Source organism: Grus americana, chromosome 2 (genome assembly GCF_028858705.1).
Source record: "Grus americana isolate bGruAme1 chromosome 2, bGruAme1.mat, whole genome shotgun sequence".
Lineage (NCBI taxonomy): Eukaryota > Metazoa > Chordata > Aves > Gruiformes > Gruidae > Grus > Grus americana.
In genome coordinates, this window is record NC_072853.1 from 13,042,391 (window position 1) to 13,068,164 (window position 25,774).

At 42.6% G+C, this 25,774-nt stretch overlaps 1 protein-coding gene across 7 annotated transcripts in view; it reads right to left on the minus strand.

Annotated features, from left to right (window-relative positions):
* Positions 1-6,040: 6,040 nt before the first annotated feature.
* The window catches only part of FER1L6 (fer-1 like family member 6), a 101,552-nt gene continuing 81,818 nt past the window's right edge, over positions 6,041-25,774 (minus strand). For 6 of the 7 annotated variants that reach the window (XM_054815514.1, XM_054815517.1, XM_054815513.1 and 3 more), the window contains 7 exons: positions 23,437-23,579; positions 22,766-22,854; positions 20,653-20,751; positions 16,456-16,697; positions 15,952-16,115; positions 13,146-13,246; positions 6,041-9,396 (listed from right to left, as the gene is read on the minus strand). In XM_054815514.1, the coding sequence (XP_054671489.1) occupies positions 9,210-9,396; positions 13,146-13,246; positions 15,952-16,115; positions 16,456-16,697; positions 20,653-20,751; positions 22,766-22,854; positions 23,437-23,579 (1,025 nt within the window). In that variant the 3' untranslated portion in view covers positions 6,041-9,209. Of the gene's footprint in view, positions 9,397-13,145; positions 13,247-15,951; positions 16,116-16,455; positions 16,698-20,652; positions 20,752-22,765; positions 22,855-23,436; positions 23,580-25,774 lie in introns of those variants that run through there. The other variant, XM_054815518.1, reaches the window with a different exon arrangement.

Here is a 25,774-nt window from a genome sequence, read left to right on the forward strand (position 1 = left end):
CCATACCTGCTTGCAGAAGTGATTAAAAGAGACATAGTCTGAAAGATTTTTATAAATCATCCTTTCTCTATCAGAAATACATGAAAAAATGTTGTTTGTTTGCTTTTGAGATGGGGACTTAATTAGAAAATGGAAGGGAGAGGTGGTTGTCATATACCAAATGTCTGGGAGCCTGGAACTAGATCTTGGGTTGAGCTTTTCCCCAGTCACAAATAGCTGATAGAAAATATATGAATTAGTCTGGAAGGAGACAGCACTCTGCACTTCAGAACTGAAGGCAAGCAGGCTATTCAGCCAAGCTCATAAATATCCCTTTTGGAGCTCACAGCTGGCACACTGAGCAATGGGGAGCTTCTCCTGGCAATCAAAAGCCGTTTCTGTGACTAATGTGTGGAGGAAACAAATTCTTATATCACCTCATCAGATTTGTTTCTTCCAAATATAAAAATCATTTTAATGTAGTCATTAGTCACTACGAGACCAATCTGCTGGGTGCAGTGCAGTTTGCGGGCTGGGAGCAAGGCACAGAATATTCTGCAAAAAGCAGGGCAGGGCAGACCCCCCCGACTCCACTGGCTTCACACTCTGACCGAACCACTTTCCCAACAAACACCTCAGAAGCAGCAGCAACTGCAAAGTTACAAGACATTTCTGTGCTTTGTGGAACAATTCGGTGCACTGAGATGGAGGTTTCACAGAATCACAGAGCGGTAGGGTTGGAAGGGACCTCTGGAGATCATCTAGTCCAACCCCCCTGCTAAAGCAGGATCACCTAGAGCAGGTTGCTCAGGATGGCATCCAGGCAGGTTTTGAATCTCTCCAGAGAAGGAGACTCCACAACCTCTCTGGGCAGCCTGTCCCAGTGCTCGGTCACCCTCAGAGTAAAGAAGTTTTTCCTCATATTCAGATGGAACTTCCTGTGTTCCAGTTTGTGCCCGTTGCCCCTTGTCCTGTCACTGGGCATCACTGAGAAGAGTCTGGACCCTTCCTCTTACATCCACCCTTTAGATATTTGTAAGTATTGATGAGATCCCCTCTCAGTCTTCTCTTCTCCAGGCTAAACAGACCCAGCTCTCTCAGTCTTTCTTCATACGAGAGATGCTCCAGTCCCCTCATCATCCTTGTAGACCTCCGCTGGGCTCTCTCCAGTAGGTTTTTTTTTCTTTCTTGAACTGGGGAGCCCAGAACTGGACACAGGACTCCAGATGTGGCCTCACCAGGGCAGAGTAGAGGGGGAGGATATCCTCCCTCTACTTGCTGGCCACACTCTTCTTAATGCACCCCAGGATACCATTGGCTGCCTTGGCCACGAGGGGACATTGCTGGCTCATGGAGAGCTTCCTGTCCACCAGGACTCCCAGGTCCTTCTCTGCAGTGCTGCTTCCCAGCAGGTCAACCCCTAACCTGTACTGGTGCTTGAGGTTGTTCCTTCCTAGGTGCAGGACTCTACACTTGACCTTGTTGAATTTCATTTGTTTCCTCTTCGCTCAACTCTCCAGCCTGTCCAGATCTCACTGAATGGCAGTGCAGCCTTCTGGTGTATCAGCCACTCCTCCCAGTTTTGTATCGTCAGCAAACTTGCTGAGGGGACGCTCTGTGCCCTCGTCCAGGTCATTGATGAATATGTTGAACAAGACCAGACCCAGTACTGACCCCTGGGGCACACCACTAGCTACAGATGTCCAACTTCACTCTACACCACTTGTCACAGCCCTCTGAGCCCTGACATTCAGCCAGTTCTCGATCCACCTCACCATCCACTCATCCAACCCACACTTCCTAAGCTTGCCTGTGAGGATGTTATGGGAGATGGTGTCAAAAGCCTTGCTGAAGCCAAGGTAGACTTTGATTTATAATATTCCATATACGATGAATACAGCTGTCTCTTATCTATATGGACAGCACAGCGGTCATAGTTAATCATGAAAGACTCTAGGGTACCTTTAGGTGAGGAATAAGATTCAAAGGTCTGGGTAATGCCTTCCACTTACTGCAAGGTGCCAGGACTGGCTGGAGATGGTCTAATACATGAGGTGTAAAAAGGGAGACCTCCAGGGGTAGGTGTAATGGTAGGGAGAGCCCCAGGTGTTAGGCCTTCAGATAAACTAACTTCTGGAGCTATGATCACATGAACATCAACCGTAGTGCTTTCAAAGCTTTTCTGAGTAGGAAAGAAATCTCTTTACAGGTAAAATCTTTTCAATTTTTCCAAAATCTTAACTTTCAAGTAAGTTATTTTTGGGGGGAAAAAAAAACCCTAAAAAACAAAACAACAAAAAAAACCCAAACTAAACAAAAAATACCCAACTCCAGGACATCCAGGCTATTTCATACTGGACTTAAAAAACCACAAAGAATTAAGTCTGCGAAGAGGCACAGAGTTGTTGAGTTTGTTGTCTCAGAAGAATGATAGCTGCATAAAGATGTATACAGTCTGTTTTGGAGCTTAGCTTTTCCCCCTTGCTTTGCTTTGCAGGATAAATTGTTCTGCCAATCCACAAATTCAATATTCAGTACAACTTTAATGCAGTGTAACTATGAATGACCACTCAGTATGGTAATCCCACCAAAACTAATTGAGTATGCTATCCACAATTTCTGCCAGACACATTGCTATCTTCCCTTTTTAAAATGTTTGCAAGAAGGAAAAAAAAAAAAAAAGACTAGGCTGTCAAAAGAAATTATCCCTTCCTTACAGACTGGAAATCGGAGGATACATTTTTGAAAGCTGTCCTTTGACCTTTATGACAATTTGGTTGATACTTAGGTATCTCTACATGGAAATTTTACAGATTTAATCAGTTCTTGATGCTTTTCATGGTTTGCATGAAAACCTGATTCTCTGTGCCCTCTCAAAAGGCAAAGAGGAGTCTGTGGCAGAGCCAGGAAACGGTGTCAGATCGCTCCATTTGTGGCACTTTTCTACAGAGAGAGTTGAAACACCAGCACCTGGCCTGACACGTGGTTATGTCCCTGTGTAGGAAAGGACTGCTCTGCTTCTTAAGTGAAGCCTGGTTTATCCTGAAAGCTTTAGTCTCCCTGAAACATTTCAGAGATACAGGTTGATAGCGTAGTTTTTTTTCAATCAGCCTCAATTCCCCTGGTTTGACCAGCTGAGCTGTCTGTTTTGTGACATTTCTGGCATTTTGGAGCAGGTGTGGAGGTGCCAGCTGCTGTGCTGCAGCCACGGCTGTGCAACGACAGCTGTGCAAACACGGATGTACAACCACGGCTGCTGACTGATGCATTTGAGAGACCTGTGGTTCAGCGTGAGCAGCCAGGGGTCCAGCAGCAAATTAGATGCTAACTGCTGCAAGGGGGTGGCTAAAGGGTTGGGGCAGTCAGCAAACACATGTATTTCCATCGCTCCCTTGAAAACAGAAAGAACTGCATAAATGATAGCCAGCAAAGTTTCCTTCCACTGCAGAAACAAATTAGAAAATCTCTGATGAGAAGCAAAGTGTGTGAGTTACTGGAGTTTCTCCCATGTGTGAAAGGGACCTTCTGACATCTCTCCTCCCCTCCGTGTCCTGCTCTTCCAGAGTCTGACCAACGCAAGGCCAAGATGCCAGGCTGGGCTGGCACAGGTCCTCGGAGCCAGCCAGCACCTCTCATGGTGCCTGCAGAGGCTCTCCCAGGTCTCCTGGCTTGTACTGGTGTGGGGGAAGAGGCGAGCACACACCGTGCTCAGAGCACAATGACTCCCAGCACAAGACCTGGAAAAATTTGTCCATCAGCTAGGTTGTCAGAAGAGTACCCCCACAAAGCCCATTTATTTTGGGAGGGAAGCAGACATTCTGCCTCATTCACAGCAGAAGCAAATCAGCCCTTTGCCAAGGTCACAACGAGCAGGGGAGGGATGTACCTGCTGCCAAGGGGCCAGTGCCAGTGCGAAGGGCCCACGTGGCAAAGAAAGGAAAACAGATCTCCAGAGCAGGTCTCCGGACAGAGTACTAAGCTGCAGATGTGAGTGTAGCCCATTTGGACAACCCATGTACCAGCCTGGTCCTGCATGCTGCTGGGACGCTGCCTCACTATATGAAATGCAGACAGACTAGCTGCACAACACACAGAAACTGGCAGGGCCCTGGTGAGTTTTGCAGAAATGACTTTGCAGATGACGGTGAGCATGTCCTGGCTGGCCCAGCATGAGCCTGGGCTTGAAACCTTGTCCTCCAGCACAGCCTCAGGGCTGCACCTTGCTGGGGCCAGGGCTGCTTGGGAACACTGCAGTTGTCCTGGCTCTGCTGGCCAGCTCAGCATCAATGGGGGCTTGGGGGGAACTTGGCTTGCAGGGAAATCAATCACTGCTTTTCTCTGGCTGACTCAATAGGCAGGGAGAGGGAATTAGAAATCACATTTTTTTCCCAGATCCCTTTTTATCCTGTGGCTGTTCAAGGTCCCGAGTTGCGGTGGCAGTGGAGGGAAGCCTATGCTTGAGTTTTCCTGAGGGTTTTGTGCCAGGCTGGGGTGTTATGAGTTGGGACTAGCTGGTAATGGGTGCTGCACATGGCCCCATCCTTAACTCCCAGCGAGTCCAGTGATCATTTCACACTATGGTGTTTTCCAGACAAGCACAAATAAACAGTTGGTCTTAGCAGCTGGGCTGAGATAGCTGCTGCCTACACAGCTAATTGTTCAGTTTTGTTGCAGACTTGTGTAGCAAGAGTCAGGAACAGCAAGTGTATTCCTTGGGAGCTGCTACACTGTGAAGTGTGAGACAACATTTTTTTTTTTTCCAATTAGATATATGGGAAAGCAAAATTGTCAAAAGGGGTCAATACCTATAAGACTCACCTTTTACCATCATGTTGCCAAATCAGTGATAACAGCTCTTTTCTGCGTTTAGAGTAGGAATCCAGGCAAGACTGCAGCAAAGCCCACTGTGGTGGCATTACTGGCAACTGTCTGCTTTTACTGGCTAAGCTCAAAACTTCTGCTGCTTTTTAAGCATTTCATGCTCTCGTTTGCCTGTAGTATTACCATGTCACTGTATGTTCCTGAACTGAGCCAATAGAAATGACAGAGGTACAAATGAATAGATATTTCACATGAGGCTTCAGAAGTCAGTAATCTGTTGGGTTTTTTTCAGTATTGTTCCCTTTTATGGGAGGCCGTGACAGAAAAGATCTGATAGTGATTTTCTATCACTTTCCTCCCGCTCTGTTAAATGGAATGGTTTCATGTCTCTGCTCTACAATGGTAGTAATGTTTCTTCCTTCTGACTCAAGTAATAGCGTTTTATAAAGATTTCATTTTAGCATGCCTGTGAATATGCCCAGAGCTGCGATTTTTTTTTTTTTTTTCTGCAGAGAACCATTCCTCTTCTTGTGGTTTACATTGTATCTTAATTAGGTTCTGCTTTGGTTTTCCTCCTTAAAAGTAGACTTTCCATTTCCTTTCCTCAGATGTTCTTCAGCTGTATCACCAGAACCAGGCAGAGGTCCATCTTCCCCTCTTGCCCCATCTCTACCGCTGTGCTGTTGGACATCAGCTGGTAGCACTTATAAACCTGTACAATTTCTTTTGATGCAATGTGTTGCCTAGTGATTGAAAATACAGCACATCCACCTAAAACAATGGCCACATGTGTGGGTGACAACAGGCCACTATCTGCTCTGTGTCTTGATGTGTTCTGTTGAAAGCATCAAGGCTTTGGCACCAATACATGTTTCCAGGCTAGAGCTGGCTTCCATCTGGTCAGCACAACCCTCTGACATGTCTGTCCCCAGTCACCCATCTTGATGTGCCTGTAGGTTGAATTGGCTACAGGTGGAGCCTAGAGCAGGAAGAGCCTGTTGATGGCCAGCTTGCTCCACAGCACTAAATCATGGGACTCTGTACCCACTCTGCTACTTACATGCCAGGAGGAGGTGAGTTTGTGTCTAAAAATCTGAGCCAGGGTACCTGAAATTGGGCACTCAGAAATTATTACACCCCAAACCTGAGTCTGTCTTCCACAGTTCACGCATAGGTCTTCCAATCTTTCAGGTTTGCCCCCCAGAAGGATAACATCTGAGAAGATTTTTGTGTGCAAAAAGCAGTGTTTATTGTTGCAAGCCAAATGTCTCAAAGCAGGACATGATGATCAGCAGTGTTAGGCTATTATTTCCAAATATTTCGGGGATTCCTGGCTAGCCTTCCCATTCTGAGAGCACAATCCTACATCCACAGATCTTGTACTTGCCAATGGTAGCACTCAGCTATTTAATGAGCTATTTGTGGTCAGAAGCCAGTTGATAAAACTCCAAGTTGTTGAGGCCAAGCTAGCCTCAAAATTGAGCCAAAATAATTGCAGATCAATGTTGAGATAACTGTTCAGGATAAAGATTCCTTCTTTTTGTATGAAATAGATAGGAGTCCCTGACAATAACAGCAATCCTCGATATAAACCTCACTCCCTATTAACCACAAAGCCCATGTCACCATAAACTCAATTAAGATGCAAAATTGTAACATCTAGCATCTGTACAAGTAGTCCAGCATTGAGTGCTGCTATACTTTGTCTCTTTAATACTTACTGACAGCCCTACCTCTCCAGCTACTTTGTAGCCATCTGGAAGATCATTGAGAGGTATTTGATTTAGCTTTGTCCTATGAGACAAAGCTATCCAGATCAGCTTACATGTGTTGAGTGTAGTGATGGGCAGTTTAAGAGTTGTGGAGGTGTTAGCTTCCTTTTTGGCTGTGTGATGCCCTTTTTAGCCGAGACTGCAGGGCCACACAGGGGTAAGGGGACCTTGGTGTTCAGCAATACAAGGGGCTCAGAAATGGCCACGCTGCAGGGGATTGAAGACCCAAGGGCCAGCAGAGGTGAAGGAGGTGGCTATCTGCACTGATATGCAAGGGACAAAAGGAGACAGGGTCTTTACAAGGTCCCTGCTCATCCAGACTGAGACCAGGACTTGGAGGGGGATGCCTTTTCATCCATCTCATCCTAACAGTGCTGCCACTCTGTGCTTGCTGCTGGGGTCCAGAGGCAAGGCTTGGCCCTGGAGCTGTGCAGGAGGACCCTCCAGCAAGGGCAGGGTGCTCAAGCCACAGTTCAGCACTTCACACAGTCCTTGGCAGTAAGGGCAAACAAGCAGAGTAAGGACAGATGGTCACAGCAGCTGCCATGCAGGGTGAGGCCTACTGCCCTGACACACTGGAAAAAAAATCAGAACCATCACCTCTAGATTGTCACAACATACTCCGATTGTCACAACTTCATCTCCTACCTTTTGCACCAAAATAATTTTATTTGCTTTTATTGGAGCTTTTAAATTGTATTTCCAAAATTCATAGTATGGTGAGACATGTTAGGAGAAATAACATTTCCTTTTCTGTTTCATACAGGCTCAATTGCAAAATAGCACAAAATTGAAAAACAAGCGGTTTCAGAGGAATGTGTCACACATGTTGTGTGAGCAGAGGCTGCACCAGATGAGGGCCCACTGCAGAGAGATATGAGATGAAGAGGGACTCGAGGGTAATCAGCACCTTTCCATGTCACTGTCTTGCACTGCTACATTTAACTAGTGCAGATTCAACCATGTAATTGTGTTCTAATTTCTTGGTCATATTAAATGCACTTCTAAAGGAAAATAGCCCAACAGTAAAACCCATCCAGTGTGGTCCTTTGCCACATGTCTAGTTGTAATGTAATTAATCACATACCTAAATAATTCAGTTCTATTTATTGTATACTTAGAACATGAAATTCAGAAGAAATACTGAGTCACAATCTGCTGTATGGGGTGGGGACGGGATGCTTTCAGCCTGTCTTTAGCCATCTGTCTTTATCATCAGTGGGATGAAGAATATGATACACTTTTAGAGCAATTCATCTCACCCAAAATAAGTCTCTAAAATCCTTTTAAAATGTAAAATATTTTTCTCTGTGGAAGTTCCACCAACATCCATTTTTCAGAATAATGCAATTACCTGTGTTGTAGGCCAGAGGGGAACACAGAGGCTCATTGCACAGCCTTAACAGGCCAGGTACAAGCAGTACCACACAGGCTTCCCATAGAATTGGCCTCTGAGAATGATGCTGATGCCTACATTTCTATTCCTGCACCCTGAGCTTGGCAGAATTATCACCATTTCTCGGTTTTCCTTTTCTTTTGATACTTAAAAATTTGCAAAGGGTGCTCACAGTTTGTATGAGTGGAGCATGATGGAAAGCATTTTCTCAAAGGTCACCTTTATAACATGTCTAACCATGGATGAGACTAGAGGAGATTTCTATAGCTACTTCAAATTCACAACCACTCATTGTAAGGCCAAATGGGGTCATTAAGTTACCAAGCCTTGCCTTGCGCATGACACAGGCTGCAGCATTTTCTGTATTCTTAAGTAGGATGAAGACTTTCACATTGACAACTGTGTAATGTTTTATTCCTTGTTTTCTTTAATCCTCCATTATTTTTTCCACTCTGCAGCCCTTCTCTTTTCCATTCCTCTTTCCCTCTGCTCGTCAAGCCGCAGGATTCTCCCTGTTCCCTCTCCTTTACAAGGATCATTTGCTACCACAGTGCTTGTGGCTGAGTCTTTATCTTCCTGATCCGCCTCCTCCAGCGACATCCAGCACTTTCAAACCACAGCCGAAAAAAGTTCTTTCCATCTCTGCTTCTACCTCCCCCTGTCACCAACACTTACCTCATTTATAAGTGTGTCAGATGTCTTTACAGAGCACAGAGCTCCTACAGAGAGGTGCAGGATGAATTCTGCACATGACACAACATGAGGCAATTTAACCTTAGATTTTTTTTTAAATAAACCTTTTATCTCAAAATAATCATGCCATTATAAGGTCGTTGAAAAACAGTTCAAATAATTAGTTACAAAACTAGGCAAAGGCTGAACTATACATGTGTACAGATTTTGCTCTTAATATTTAATCATTTGTCTGTAATAATAACTATTTGTCTGACAAATCAGTTTCCACATAGAATTAAGGAATTTACTTTCAAACTCAGTTTTAGGCGCAGAATCAAACTTTCATTAAAGCTGCAGCAGTATGTCATGATAATGTACAATAAGACTGGGTGTGAATGAGCTGCCAAAGATGAAGTCAAAATATTGTAAGAGACCTCCAGTTTCTGATATAAATAGTTATGTTTTCTTTTTACAAGATGTGTTTCAGGTTGATTAATTCTATATGCCTGACTTTTATTTTATATCTGAATTGTTTGTATATGATTGGTTACAATAAGATTCATAACCTACGGTTTTCCTACAACTATCCTACGACTGATTGCACCTGGCAACGTGTAGATGAAGAGCACCAGGAAGACAATGAGAACAAGTAGAATTATGCCGATGATGATGTACTTCTTGTAATTTCTCCAGATCAGGTGATACAAACACTTGAAAGGATTTACAAACCAAGAGAAGGATGTATCTGGTCGGCTAAAGGGGAAGAAAAAAAAAGAGAAAAACTTTTGTAAAGGCAGATCCAGCCATTTCCAAAGCTACCCCACTGCAAAATATATATTTGAGACTAAAAAGGTCCTTTAACTCCTGAGAACCCACTAAAGAGCTTAGAGGGAACTTCCATGAGTTTCACATACTATTGGGTCACTCTTCTTCCATCTGTCCCTGAGCTCAAGCTCCACACACCACTCAAAAGGAAACTGCCATTCACACTTCATACCTACTGCAATTTAAGGCAAGATACGGGGTTCAAAATTGCAGACAAGGTCATGATAAATCCTAAAGAAGAAATTAAGACATCTTGAACATGAGCACAAAAGCTTTCTAATCATTGCAATGAATTTAGCATTGCAAAAGGAGTAATGAATCACTACAAAAAATCTGATTGATCAGTGACAGTCATGGTGCCATAACAGCCTGACCCAGCTCAGGCCTGGCATACAGCCCAAAATGGCATATTTTCAGAAGGAAATTTAAAACGGACCTCCTGAAAATGGAGATGAGATGAAACTCAAAATCTAGGCAGTTTGCCTAGAGCCACCTTCTCCTAACAGAGAATATCTGCACTGCACAATCCTAAGTTTTTTCCATATGTTGCCCCGTGTTGTATTCTCCTCCATAACCAGGAGTTTCTTCACACTGTACAGCAAAGCTGGCTGTATACAAAGAAGAAAACAATGTTCTCCTTAGGAAAAATGTTGGCGCGGTCTCTCCTCCAGCATGCCACCCAGCTTGGGAGGTTAGTCTGCCTCTGACTTCAACAGCCCTACCCCTGCGATGAGCTGAGGCAGCATCTGTCAGCTTTGTATGATGGGATGACCTGATGAGTACGGTGGTATGGAGCAACATTAACATCTACAAAACTGGGTGCAGGTTGTCTTTCATACCCAATATCTCGGTAATTGTGCAGATGGTGCAGCAGTAAGGAGAATGAAATTAAGACTGAGGGTCACAAAAAGCAATGTCTGTGTCTTACTCCAGAGCACTGTTTAAGGAATTTAAGTAATGTCTTAGTCATCCAGAGAATTCAGCATTCAGCATATGGAAGTGCATGCTAATGTGACAGAAAGGCTGTAAATCCAAAAGGCCAACTTTTAATTAAGGACTGTGTTTTATACTGAGGTAGAAATGACTCAGAAATAAATCAACAAATAAGCCCTCCAGGGTAAAAGGAATTATTAAAAAGTGGATACTCTGAAGAGTAAAACAGTGAATCACAGACTTGAGTAACAAAATGATTAGTCTGCACGTTCCAACTACTTCAGGGCTTTTCATAACCTTTAAAGACAAGGAAAAAAAAGCCAAACTGTTGCTCATTTAAGTTGTTTTCTCTGCAACATAAGCAATAGAATTCAGTACCAGTTACAGCAGCATATTTGTTATAAAAGAGTGCATCTGGAAAAGCATCCTGTCTTGACTGGCAGAGATGGAGAGATGGATAACCTCATGGTGCTTTGGCCAGCAGGAAATTACGCTCACTGCACCTTATTTCTCATTAGCACATTTCTCTTTAGTTCCCAAACATTTAATCTTTGTCCACCTTTGCTCTGGTACATTGAAGAGTCTGCTACTGTCTAGTAGCTCCTAGAAGACAATTTTGGGTTTGAAATTATTTTGTTTCTTAATTTAAAAACTTAATTACTCAATCTCAATATTTCTCTGCCCCTCTGTGTGAGCCTACATGATTAGCAAAAAAAATGTGAACCTGCAGTACTGGCATAGAGATATGGAAGTCCTGACACAAAGCTCATTGAGATCCACTTCTTCCCGAAGAGAAGTCATCTGAGGTGCAGAAACAGTTATCTGTTATCTCTCAATTATTTTGAATACTCTGTGTGTATGAACCACATATTCCATCACTCAGGGGCACTGAGCTGGTAAACTTTAATACCAGCTTTATGGATCTGAGGCATGCAATGTTTTCAGCTATTAGTTTATTCTCTTTCCAGTAAGTGCGTGTCTAGCTAAAATAGTATTTACTATCCACATGCTGATGTTGCTTTAGTAACCTTAGGATTTATTTTGTCTAACTTTAAAATTTAGGTGCCCAACCTGGTCAGTCCTGGGCTGTCTGCATGTGGAGAGGAAGGACCTTCTGGAGGACAATTCATCCCACTCCCCAGCTCCCATCTTAAGATCATGTTAGGTAAATGGGATGACTCCCCCGCCTGTACATGAGCAGCCTCAAAAGGAGCCTGAATCGCCTCCTTCTGAGATGGGTAACGTCGAGTGAGATTAGCTCCACCCTAATTCTTTCAGACAGACATCTGTCAGGCATAGCTCATCCTGCCTTTGGGTAAAGATCTTGGGTGAAATGATTGATTAACGTCTTTCTAAGGCTAATTTTCAACAAATATCTGATACCTCTAATTTTCAGGCTAAATTTATAACTTTTGTAGGGGTATTGGCAATCACACCTTTATGTCATTTTCTGCTTTTTCATGTTTATGATGAGATATATATCAAACCAACAAAATTAAACAGAATGTGCAATGATTACCATTATGATTAGCAATTGTTTCGTAGAAGCTTTGGTAGCAGGAAATATAACATCAATTTCTCTCTCTCTTTTTTTAAATCTAGCTCATTACTTTAGTAGAACAAAGTACTTGAGCTAAAATAGATTAGAAGTACATCTTTTCTGAATGCAAAAAATCTCAGCTGATAATATTTTTTTTGATGTGACAAATACTGAAATATAAAATACTCCTTCTAGATCATCTGCCTCTATTAAACCACTTAAAATGTCCTCATTAAAAAGTATGATGAAAAACAAACATCTTCATTATTTCATTATGAAGTACAAAAATATTACAGACAGATTTGTTAAAGTCATATCATTCCCATATGACCTGATTTTAATTTTATCACTTTATCTGCAAGTGATTAATTTATGCAAAAATAAATAGACATATGATGCAGAGGTCAGTTTTTCACGGACATGTAGCAACTAAGACACCTTTAAATGTGCGTAGATAATTCTTAGAATCATAGAATCACAGCATCATAGAATAATTTATGTTGGAAAAGACCTTTAAGATCATTGAGTCCAACCATAAACCTAGCACTGCCAAGTCCACCACTAAACCATGTCCCTGAGCACCACATCTACATGTCTTGTAAATACCTCCTGGGATGGTGACTCAACCACTTCCCTGGGCAGCCTGTTCCAGTGCTTGACAACCCTTTCAGTGATTAAATTTTTCCTAATATCCAAAATTCTGTTTTCCTAATACTAAGACTCTGTCTCCTAATGTTCATATTAAAAAAAAACCCCTGGACATAGGAAATATTTCAGTCATTTTAAAGCGCTTAAACACTAATGGCTTATAGTTATCCTCTTAATATAATAAATATAATCCATCTGATCTTTATAGGTGACCAAATTAAGGTGTTGGGTGTATGCATAAGTTATGATGGTTTAAGAGGTTATCACATGCCAGGTCAGCTATGGAATGAGCCCGTGTGTGAACCCTAGCTGATGACACATGTGCAGCAATGCAATTTATTTGGGCTTCCAGAGGAAGGCATTTCAGCTAATCTGGAAGGTGCTGCCAGCTATGAGTGCCAGCAGCCAGGAAAAGCACAAGTTGGACAAATGACTTGCTCAAGGTTACAGCAGGAAAGAGGACAAAAGCCAGGAGAGGAGCAAGGAGACCTGCTCTTCCCCGTCTCCTGCTGAACACCCCTGCCCCAGCTTGTTTAATGAGTATGATTCTACTCACTTGGGTTTTTCCAAGGGCTCGGGCTCCTTTCGAGCTTTGCCTACTGGATTCTTCTCAGCTTCTTCTGCTGTGACTAAGTGAAACTCAGCTTCTACCTTGCCCTGGATCAGAGAGATCATATGTAAGCATCCAATCCTGGGTTATTATAATTAAATCACAGCAGGATTCAGCTTGTGGAGAAATTATGGAACCAGCTGAGGGCAAAGGAGATTGATTAAAGAAAATAAGATAAAGTCTTTGTAGTTGAAGCACAAAGGAAAACCCAGGCACCAAATTCCTGACTTATGCTCAAAGACTGTGGGGAAAGAGAGGTAGGATGTTTTCTGCCAGACCCATATATATTTTTTCTGCTTCCTAAATTATAACGTAATTCATCTGAGAAAACCTGTCTTCTGTCTATCACACGTCCTGGCAGCACTGACTGGCTGAGATGGAAGCTGCGTTGCTGATGTGGATGAGGTGTAGTCCACCAATGGGGTGAAATTCAGCCAGTCACAAGTGCTGGAGCAGTTGACCTGTGGGGTCTCAGCTCACAAAAGGAAGATGTATAGAAATGAGATCTGTGTGCAGAAAATGTCATGCAGTCCTAGAGAGTTCTGTTCAGACTAAAAGACCAGCGGACTGGTAGGTGGATTCGGAGTCAATTTTCTTGATGGATGGCCAGATGATACTTGGAGTTGTGACAAAAGGACAACTTTGTTCATCAACTTACTGATAATTTCTAGAATTCAGAAATGTCATAATGGAATATAACTGCTGGTTTACTGCTTGTTTTCATTGTGACAAGCCATTAAAGCTTGTTGAGTGACCAAGAAAATATTAGCACTTATAAAAGATCATGTCTGCTACACCTTGCAGTAGAAATACGTAATCTGAGCTATTTGGACTCTTAGTATCAACTGTAACTTCTGCTAGGGAAGTTAGAGCTTCCTAAATATGGGTTAAATATTTGTTTTTCCCTTGCACTCACAGCAACAAATCTGTTGATATTTCTGTTTGTTAGGTTACAGAGACATTCTCTCTTTTCCCTGTTCATCCAAGTACATTCTTCAGTACTATCTCCACTACAGACTTAATTAGGCCAAAGGAAAATAAATTAAGATTTCAGCGATTTAAACATTCCAGTAACAATGAAGAGCTGGTAAATCAAATCAGCTTCGTAAAATCTGTGATGGATGAAAAATAAGACTTCTCCTGTATTTGTTATTTTCCTACCTCATACCTTTATGGATATTAAAACCTAAAGTGTTAACCTATGCGCAGTGGCTAGGATTCAGCACAGAACTGAGCTGAAAGAAGGATGCAGGTAAAAGGGATCATCGTGGAAGACAAGGGGATCAAGAGATGAAACTGGACCAGAAGAAAGACAATCAATTGTACTAGAGTTGAGAAAATGGAGGTAAAGCAGGGATTTGGGAGTGGAGCCTGTTCACAAAATCCATGGAAAGTACACAGTCACCTTCAGTCTGAAGAAGGCAACGAACCTGAAGATGGCACTTTTTATTAAAATATTCTTCTTGCTGGAATGGATAGAAATATGAAGGAAGGGTTAGGTTTAAGAAAACCCTTGGAGAATCAATGAAAGTCTGGAGAGGGAGGGAGGGAGATCCCCTAAAAAAGGGCCAAGGTAGGTGAATTTGTAGAAGGCTATACTACAGGAAGGTAGCTTGTAGCTCTTGCTCTGTGTCCCCAGAGGGTTTGGATGCACCTAAAAAGACTCCAACCACACTATTCCCAGAACTGGGCTGCAGGGATGCCGGGTTCGGGTCCCAGCTCCCAAAGTGCTCTGGGGCCACGTGAGCACATCAGCTTGGATTTTCCTTTACTAGCTCACACAGCTCTGCTTCATGCTCTGTTTCATGTAAACATGTCCCAAAGACCATGTGCAGAGTTAACTTTCAGGATGTACTTCATGCCTAGATACACGCACTCCACCTAGGAAACAGAGGATCAGAGCTGTCTTTCATTTCCACTGAGGATCCCTATACTGCTGTAACAGTACAAAGGAGCCTTAAAGACAGGGAAAATGGAGAAGTTGTATTAAACAGTGAGAATTTCAGTGTAGCTTCAGATTATATACAGAAAGCACTACAACATTATGAAGAGAAGCTGCAGCAGAAAATCCTGAGATAAATGGCTGGGTACACACTGAGAGAAATTTACACCCTGCTGCAAGCCTTGTTACACTAGAGACTTCAGGTAAATGAAAATTTGTGTGGCAGCATTTATATTCTTCTTAGGAGGATACTTCTAACATAAAAACTCCTGCGGAGTTTGGGGGAAGCTGTCATTGTCCTTTGCATTCCTTTATACCAATTGTATTCTGCCACTAAACCAAAAAATATCGGCTTATTGAGCACACTTCAACAAGGAGAGAGGACTGTGCTCTTTCTACTTAAGAAGTGTCACTAGCAAGGAGAATAATGGTAGACTTCAAAATCAGTTCCTTTGCTCTGGTTGAAGTGAGAAATAAATAGTAAAGAAATAAACAAGCAGGTGAGATTCCTCCCAGGATTTCCTCAGCTGACATAAAATTGGCTGGAAACACCTGATTTTCCACTCTACCCATCCAGTGTGTTGGGAGATGAAGAGTGGAAGAAAGCAAAGAAAAATTACAAAGTGCTCTGGTTGCCTGGGATTATCTGAACCAAATCTATGGGGAACCATTAAAGTTTGGAGGAGTCCTATGGATTGCCAGGGGTGGTTGTTCTTCAGATGCCATAGCCAAAATTAGCATCTATCTCGGGATTTCAGCAGAGCATATCAGTCCCAGAGAAAAGCTGCTCATCTGTAGTGAGCTGCATACCGTGAGCTCCCCAGCCTTGATGAAAGGCCACCAGCCTCTGACACGCTTCTGCTGAAATATGGACATCTTATTTTCTTCACTTGCTGCCATGACCATGCCTAGGTCACAGCTCTTGGCGGTCTTTGCTGCTCGAGGGAATCCATTCAGGTTCAATTCAAGAGTTCCTAAAGAGAGAAGTAATGTGACAACACTCAGAGACCAGACAGACATGATGGCATTCAAACAACAGCTTCCAGATGAGATACATGGAGCAATGCAGCAGCTTGGGCACAAGTTTCAGAGCTGGGGATCTCTCTATACTGTCAGTCATTCATTTGTATTGCCCTGGCATCGTCTCATCTGCGTTCCTAATTATTCCCTCTCCAAGAAATGTGTAAGTTTGCAATGTGATGCTTCAAAGACAAGCAAAAGTTGTGTCTCAGACACCACTTTGTACATACCTGTACAAAATACAGGTCTGGCAAGACCTCAGGTGAAGTTCAGTCAGCTCTATCACATACTTACCCAAGAAATCATCTGCAGAGAGTCTTTCAAAGTCCCACACTTGAAGCACCAGCTCAGCAGGTATTTTGCGCTCTGTCTTTTCCAAGGAAAATATGTTTTCTCTTTTACTAACCACCATTTGTTTCTCTGCTGGGAGATAGTGGAACGGGAACACAAAGCGCCAGTTGAAGTTGCCCTCTCCTGTCAAGGAGTTGTAATGTACGTCTGTCTCCTGCTTGTCCTCTTCCAGACCCTTTAGCCACCTATGGCAAGCACACAGTGGAAAGCACTGCTGTCACCAGGGGAGCTTGAATTGTGGTTGTCATTATTTGCTTACAAGCATGATCATCTACTAATTCCTACCTAATCAGTAGAGGTAACACATCGTTCAGGACTGTGACACGCAGCAACAGCCCTGGCTCAGGGATCTTGGCCACCTCACAGCTGTGGCACAGACTGCAGCAATGGCCAGTGATGATCAAAAGCTGAGAGTGAGAACATGATTTTTATTTTGATCAAGACCCCAAAATACCAGTTGGCCATTTGCTATGGGACAGGCAAAGACACTCAGTCATTTATCCACTACTAATCATCCTGTATTCATGTTGTGCCACACTAATAAATTCTGTGTTAGAGTCTAAATTGTTTGCAGTTGCTGTTTGGGGATATAAACATGGCATACATATGGCTGGAGAAGTCTCCATTTTTTTCTTGTGATTTCCTCTTGGTTTCTGCTACAGTATGCACAACGACCGATGTGGAATCTATGGTACAAAAGGACAATGCTTTCCTAAACATAATCTTCTTCTCTGAAGAGCTCCACTGAGGTAATGATCCAGGTAGGTATGTTTTAGTTCTGAAGATGATTTATCACAGCTTGAGTAGAAATTAGCATTTTTGTGCTGCATCCAAAGAGTGGCTTTTTCCCAGCAAGCCCCATTATTTCAAAAAGGAATTGAGAAAAACAGTAACAATCCCAAGCACAGCACTGCCCCCAGTGCAAATCCATGCCTGGTGACAGATTCAGTGCCACGTGCACTGTCTGAACATAATGAGATTTGTGTCTTCATCATTAAGGCACAAAAGCAAAAAGTTATCCACTCCTGGCTTTCCCCATCAGACCACTCTGGCATTGATAGTGGTGTCCTCATATTATCACACAGCTCAGCACAAAGGCTGGCTCCCTATTTATTTCCTCTATTTCATGCCCTCAGAGCTACTTTGCTAGTGCTCTGAAGACGTTAGTTTATTGCTAAATTGGGTATATCCATGTGAACACCAGTGATTTCAGAGTAGCTCCTCTCAGGGACGTGCAAGGAGAGGTTTGCTCAGCCAGTGTATGTGGTAACCACACTTGTTGCACTCTGGGGATGATATGGTTGTATTGGTGCGTGCTTCACCTGGCCTAATATCGCTTGCTCCAAAGGAGTGGTACAAGTCCTGGTGCCCCACACAGCTTGCTCAGAGCTAATGCAAGTTTCCTTGGTAAAATGCATGCAGATATACCCTAGTCAGGGGTAAAAGCTGCTATCAGACTGCAGCTGCAGACTCCAGCTCTTTGTATTTGGTCATCAGCAATACTGCAACAGGATTTTTAAGGAAATTAATTTTTCCATGTCCCTAGTGCTCTACAAATTCAGATTTTTCCAGGATTGCACAATGACACAATTCATATTGGCATACTAATCTCACTCTCTAATATAAAATCATAGAATGCTTTGGGTTGGAAGGGACCTGAAAAATCATCTAGTTCCAACCCCCCTGCCATGGGCAGGGACACCCTCCACTAGACCACGTTGCCCAAAGCCACATCCAGCCTGGCCTTGAACACTTCCAGGGAGGGGGCATCCACAGCTTCTCTGGGCAACCTGTTCCAGTGCCTCACCACCCTCATAATGGAGAATTTCTTCCTAATATCTAATCTAAATCTACCCTCCTTCAGCTTAAAACCATTGCCCCTTGTCCTATCACTACATGCCCTTGTAAACAGACCCTCTCCAGATTTCTTGTAGGCCCCCTTCAGGTACTGGAAGGCTGCTATAAGGTCTCCCCGGAGCCTTCTTTTCTCCAGGCTGAACAAGCCCAATTCTCTCAGCCTGTCCTCATAGGAGAGGTGCTCCAGCCCTCTGATCATCTTCGTGGCCTTCCTCTGGACTTGCTTCAAGAGGTCCATGTCCTTCCTATGTTGGGGGCCCCAGAGCTGGACGCAATACTCCAGGTGGGGTCTCACGAGAGCGGAGTAGAGGGGCACAATCACCTCCCTCAACCTGCTGGTCACGCCTCTTTTGATGCAGCCCAGGATATGTTTGGCTTTCTGGGCTGCAAGCGCACTTTGCTGGGTCATGTTGAGCTTCTCATCAACCAACACCCCAAGTCTGTCTCCTCAGGGCTGCTCTCAATCCATTCTCTGCCCAGCCTGTAGCTGTGCTTGGGATTGCCCCGACCCACATGCAGGACCTTTCACTTGGTCTTGTTGAACTTCATGAGGTTTGCACGGGCCCACCTCTCAAGCCTGCCAAGGTCCCTCTGGATAACATCCCTTCCCTCCAGCGTGTCAACCACACCACACAGCTTGGGGTTGTCAGCAAACTTGCTGAGGGTGCACTCGATCCCACTGTCCATGTTGCTGACAAAGATGTTGAACAGTGCCGGTCCCAGTACCGATCCCTGAGGAACATCAGTCATCACTGGTCTCCACTTGGACATCGAGCGGTTGACTGCAGCTCTTTTGAGTGCGACCATGCAGCCAATTCCTTATCCACTGAGTGGTCCATTGGTCCAGTCCATGTCTCTCCAATTTAGACACAAGGAAGTAGTAGTGGAAACACAGCAAGAAATCTAAGACCAGTCTCTCACCTGAGGTTTCCAATACTTCCTGCTGTCATAGTTTCCCCCCACCCTATCTGGTACCTGCATTCAAATTGTGCTCAGATGCAGAAAGTGCAAAGCAGTACTCCAAAACATGCAAGTAATTTTAAGAAATATCCTGCTACAATCTCAGGAAAGAGCTGTTTTGAGTGTCGAGCTTCCCTTTCACTCTCTTTTCATTTTATTTATGTGAAATCATTCCCATTTACTGATTATCCCAGTTACATCTCTGAAGCTGTGACAGGCATTTTGTCTGCAGCAGGAAGGAGATGGAGAGCAGAAAGTGCCCACATGACATTCTCCCCAGCATGGCCATAGTCATTCACTCTCCCCACATGAGGTTAGAAAATATTTCCCATGGAAATAACCTGGAATATATGTGCTGTCTTGTTTCTAATGTGGTCATAATTTCTTTTTCTCTGATTATTTCATACCTCTCTGCATCTTTGCAAACCCTTACAGGTCAAATTCAGTGTTTGATCTCTGCTAAACTGTGGCCTGGTTCACAGATTCACAGAATCACAGAGCAGTATAGGTTGGAAGGGCCCTCTCTACAGATCATCTAGTTCAATCCCCTGCTAAAGCAGGATCACCTAGAGCAGGTTGCACAGGATCACGTCCAAGCAGGTTTTGAATATCTCCAGAGAAGGAGACTCCACAACCTCTCTGGGCAGCCTGTCCCAGTGCTCGGTCACCCTCAAAGTGAAGAAGTTTTTCCTCATATTCAGCTGGAACTTCCTGTGTTCCAGTTTGTGCCCGTTGCCCCTTGTCCTGTCACTGGGCACCCCTGAAAAGAGTCTGGACCCTTCCTCTAGACATCTGCCCTTTAGATATTTATAAGCATTGATGAGATCCCCTCTCAGTCTTCTCTTCTCCAGGCTAAACAGACCCAGCTCTCTCAGCCTTTCCTCATACAAGAGATGCTCCAGTCCGCTCATCATCCTCGTAGCCCTCCACTGGACTCTCTCCAGTAGGGTTTGTTTTTTTTTTTTTCTTTCTTGAACTGGGGAGCCCAAAACTGGACACAGGACTCCAGATGTGGCCTCACCAGGGCAGAGTAGAGGGGGAGGATAACCTCCCTCAGCCTGCTCCCTTGGTTCTCGTGCCATCTCTGGCTGAGCAGGAAGTAAGGACTAGTGTCATTTTACAGTTATTTGATTTTAAGAGGGGAGGAATAAAAAAAAAAAAGAAACTGTATGTAATACAGATAAGTAATTTGGACAGGCATTTAGAGCAAAGTGCCAAGGTCACAGAAATAGTTTATCGGATATTCTCACAACATAATTTTTTTGTTTGATTTTTAAATGAAATATTATATGTTCTTTTGAAGACAAGTCCTGACGAACTTACCCTTTTACATAGATATCACTTGATTTTTGCCCCGTAAAGATATTTTCATCTTCTAGAATTACATCCTCTGTATTCCAGATTATTACCCTCAGTTCATAGCTGAAAAAGAAAAGAAAGTAGGCCTGTGTATACTCAAGCTCTGGTCAGACACTAATGTAAATCTCTATCAAATCATGCTTTTATAAAGTGAGAAATGTTGTATTTGTGCAAAACTCTTAAAATAGCATCAGCCTCAGGCCTCTACTGTTTACAAAAATGTAGTGATAGAGAGGGGATGGTGGCTGCTCTCAGCTCTTGGAGCATGCTGGATGACAGCAGAGTGACTGCCAACTGTGGATGGATGGAAAATTCTTTGCTTTTTATATGCCTGTTCCTTTTAAATTCTTTTCACAAAAATGCCACAGTGAAACAAGGCAAAGTTGATCTGAACAACATCATCAGAGCAGTCTCCAATGCTGCTCTGGTGGGCAGCTTGCTAATAAAAAACAGTACTCCCTGGCAGATGCTTTTCAGAAGAAATGCCTAAAACATTGTATTTGGTGAGATCCAGTACACTGAAAGGGAAGAGAAGCACTGTTTAGAGATATTTTCATTTAAGCAAGTGCAATGATCTTTAGAAGCAACAGTAAAAGGAATTAAAGCTTTCCCATCCTTTTCACTCCCTATATACATTTATGGTGGCCATTCAAAGCTCTAGAAGCTTGAACTGATATACAGATGTTGCAGGTGACATAAAAAATTGATATTCAAATATTTAGGTATGCCTTGAGTCATTGTATGAACTGCAAAATAAAAAAAAAACCCAACAAATATGTTTGAGAACACCAACATATGATTTTTTCTGATATGATGTGTTGTCTTGGAAATAGCCTCAATCGCAGGTGTGAAACAGTTCATGCCAGAAGTTACTAGGTACCCTAGGTCATGGGGCTCTTGTGGAGATGTTGACCATGAAAACGAAGCCTCTGAACTAGCCAAAGAAACTTTCATCTGCAATGCTCTGTCAGATCCCTGTTCTGTCGGAGATTGTTTTCACAAAGTGTTTGAAGTGTTATGGAGCCTGGAGCCTGTTTTGCTGCAGCAAATATGCATTTCTCAGCAAAAATGTATAACTCGTGCTTGCATGTTTACTTTTGTTCTCATAATTAATGGTTTGACAATATTTTTCCCCGCTTTTGTAGACTACAAAAATGGCAGCAACAATTCGGTTTTGTGGGTATGATTAGTTTTAAATCTTTTTTGGATTGGAAAATGCTTGTTGTTAAGGAGCTATATAGAAAGTTCTGGTCTGAAGAAAGTAATTGTTACATAGACTCTTATTTTTGTCAAATCTTGGCTTTTGTAAATGTAAAGGAAAAGAAACAAGATTTTATTTCATTGTTTCTTGTTCAAACATAAATAATACAGGAATAGCACCTGACGCTGCTTCAGAAATAAAATTCTCAGGAAAGGCCTTGCTAAAATATTGGAATAAAGCCAAAACAGGATGGCCTGAGAATGCTCTTGCTCATTTTTGTGTTTCATTTATAAACATTAAATTAGCTTGAAGAACTATGTGTAGTGTTGCATATAAAGCAGCATAAATATCTGTGTGAAATTTGGCAGAAGGTTATTCCAAACATATCTCTTCTATCAGTTGCTGCTGCTTTATGTGTTTCTTGATCTTATCTTTGAACAAAGTGCTGGGAATCCTATAGATGTAATACTATTGCATCAGATTAAAGATCTCAACCAGGGTCAAGTAAGCTATGTAGCTGAAAGAGGTAGTGAAACTAGAATTACTTCTTTCAGCTCAACAAGTGGATGATAACATCAGAATTATTAAGGGATACTTGTCTCTAGCCACCTGCAATCTCTCTATGAAAAAGGGATATCTTTCTAAAAGAGATGTGTGATAGCCATTGATGAAAAAATCATCAACAGTTCTTTGAGTTGTTTAATGGAGGAGAACAAACTAGATGCTCTCTTTGTACTTGAAGTCATGTGAACCTAAGAAAACTTTCTCAGGATCACAGAAGTTGTGATAGTTCTTTTTACAGTTCTTTCCAGACACTTAAGACTCAGTCTTCGAAGACTTATGGCATTGTGCTGGGACAAAAACATAGAGTATTACCCTTTGGGTTTTCTTGGTGAAATGTCCACTGGGGGTCCTGGCAGAGGCATATCTTTAGGAAACATGTCGACCCACATCTGTACACGACCCTTGAAAACAAAGAGATAAACGTCTCTGTAACCTCATTTTAGAGAGACTTTAAAAGACTTTAAATGTAGTTCTGACATCCAAACCCACCACTGCTTCTATAAGCACCAACAAGCTCACTATCCTGTAACTGTGATTTCATCTATAAACCCACTATATAATAAAATTTTTATACATATATTCTATCAATATCTCAGGCATTTGGTGAAGTTGGAATGATAAAGTTGAGGCCAAACAATGGCAACTTCAAGGCAAAATCCATATAAAAATAGTACATGAGGAAAGGAAAAAAAAGAATCAAAGCCCAAATACAAGCAAAGTTTGTGTTAACTTAATAAACTAAGGTATTTAAAAGAATGAAAGTATGCAGTCACACTTTGTGTGATTACTGTGTATTTAGGTAACTGGCTGCATACATACATGTGTGACAATTTCCAGGCTGATACTGTACAAAGTCTCATGTATGGTACAACATCTGGATACTGTCTCTGTAAGTTTGCAGGTAGAAATAGAAACCACAGTATATGGAGGAAAGGAAAACTGCTCCTGGGTCTACCATCACCACCTTCTCTGAGCTGCTCTACCTGTTCCATGCCTGGTTTATCCTTATGGTAGAGAGGCCGAGTCTCAATGTGCTCTGGGACCAGTTTGTATCCAGCTCCAGGGACTTCTTCCCAAGCACATAAAACCTTTAAAGAGAGATGTTCATACGATTCAATTGGCTCCTCTATAGGAAAGAGTAAAACAAAAAGAACAAAGAGAGCTGAATTATAATATTGAACCCCTCGGTAATACATTCCATTAATTATTGAAAATGGTCATTTAAAATCTGCTTGAGTTAAAAGGAAGGTTTTATGTATCACAGCTAAGTAAAGAAGGGTCTTGAAATGCGTTTAATTCTCGTAAATAAGGGTACACACCAGCATAACTAGAAGATTAGCACTTAGGCAGTAGTTTATCTATAAAACACAGAGAATCATTTCACTATTACAGCAGCAGTTTCTAACAGGAAGATGGAAGAAACCTGTGAACTACTCTTTTTATATAAAATTGCAAATGTAAGGCTTTTCTATGGTTCATGAAAGACAAGGAGACTTGGATTTTGATGGAACTGACAGTAAATAGGCACTAGGAATTCTATCTACACCTCATTTTGCCTTATGATGGCAATAGCAAAGACACCGCTGGAGAACTGAATCACCCCTCAGGCGAAGAGGGTTGAAGTCCATGGGCAAGAACATGTCACCTCCTGACCAGCTCAGCTTGGCCACTGGAAGAAGGCAGACCCCAGAAAATAGCACCTCAAGGAAGGACCAATGCTAATATTGAAGGTAAGGAGGATATTGGAAAGCAGAGAAAGCCTTTTGAGCTTTTGAGCTTCTCTTTCCTCCCTTTTTCTGTGTGCTCCACACAAAAGAAACCCAGACTTTTGAAGAGGGATGCCTCCTAGATTAGGAGAGAAGGACCCAAGTGAGAAGAAAGTTAAGACTTCTTTCTGTCAGCAAACAGTTATCACTTTTCCTACAGTGTTGCTATCTCTGAGTTGCTGGTAGGAGACAAAAGGTTTGTTTGGGATTTAAACAGTAGCTATCAACCCCTTCCTAATGTCTCAGAGAGGGAGGAATGATGACCCTGTGGTTATGAGTCCTAGTTTCCTCTTGTGCACTGACATGTGTTTGAGATGTGATGTATTTCATCAAATTTTAGCCAGCTAAAAGCAAGGTCTTTAGCCTGAGCTACTCAGGCAGCCAGAATAGCAGGGACAGATCGTCCCCTGATAACCCATATCTTCTCTCAGGCACCTTTGTAAAGATTGTTTTCACCCTCTGAAGATGCTTATTTCTTCCTATTGGCTGCAGGTAGTCCTAGACTACCTGGGAGTAGTGGTCATGTAGTTGGACTAGATGATTGTTGTAGGATCCTTCCAATTGAACTATTCTATTGTATTCTATTGTATCCTATTGTAACTTCTATGATCATAGAGCAAAGTTAAACTATTCTTTCCCTTGCAATTTAAAGCTAGATGTAAGGCCCACGAGTATAATTTTCTCCACCTGTAAAGTGGAAATGGTACTGCTCTCCCTTTTCAGTACTCCTCTGTAGCTCAAATCTGTGGTCCTTGTTAGTTTTAAAGACCCAAATGATGACCAATACAGGAACCCAGCAGGAAATATGTATCCAGATGTACTTGTCAGAACAGCAGTCTGGATAAGGATCATGCAGAAGACTGTATGCTGTAAACTATTTCTTTACAACATGTTGAAAAACTTATGTACATAAGTACTTTGAATTTTGCCATCTGGTTCTGTATTTCCTTGCTTTTGGTTTCCATCTTGTCTGATGCTGGTTTGTCTGAAGCTCATTTTAGTGAATTAAAATTTTGATCAAGAGATCCTGTTGCTGGTAGTCGCACTTAGTCATCTGTTAGTGAGGAAAACAAACAGCAATACTGGAGTCATAAATCTGTCTCCAGCCAAGAAACCAAAAATGGATCAACTCTTCTCCCTTCAACAACGATACCTGAGCAGCTTTCCACTCAAGGTGTGAGCTATATTTTGTAGCTGCCAAGGGGAATGTGCTCAAAGATGAATAAACACAGATAAGGGAGTAGAGGTTTCTCTGCACTGCCACAGTGTCTTCTACTGTCTCCAAGACCAGCTCCTTTTGTTCCCCCTTGAAAGTCTCCATCCTCACACCTCTTTTCCTTACCCTAAGTATAAAACTGAATCATTGAATGGTTTGGGTTGGAAGGGGCCTTCAAAGATCATCTCATCCAACCCCCCTGCCATGGACAGGGACATCTTTCACTGATAGCTCTGTCCCACTCCACTCCTATGTGATATGGACACTCAACTTCCTTATAGCTTTGTCCTCTTTTTAATCTGGGAGCTCTGAAAGCAAGTTCTGTCCTGCCTTCTGGAT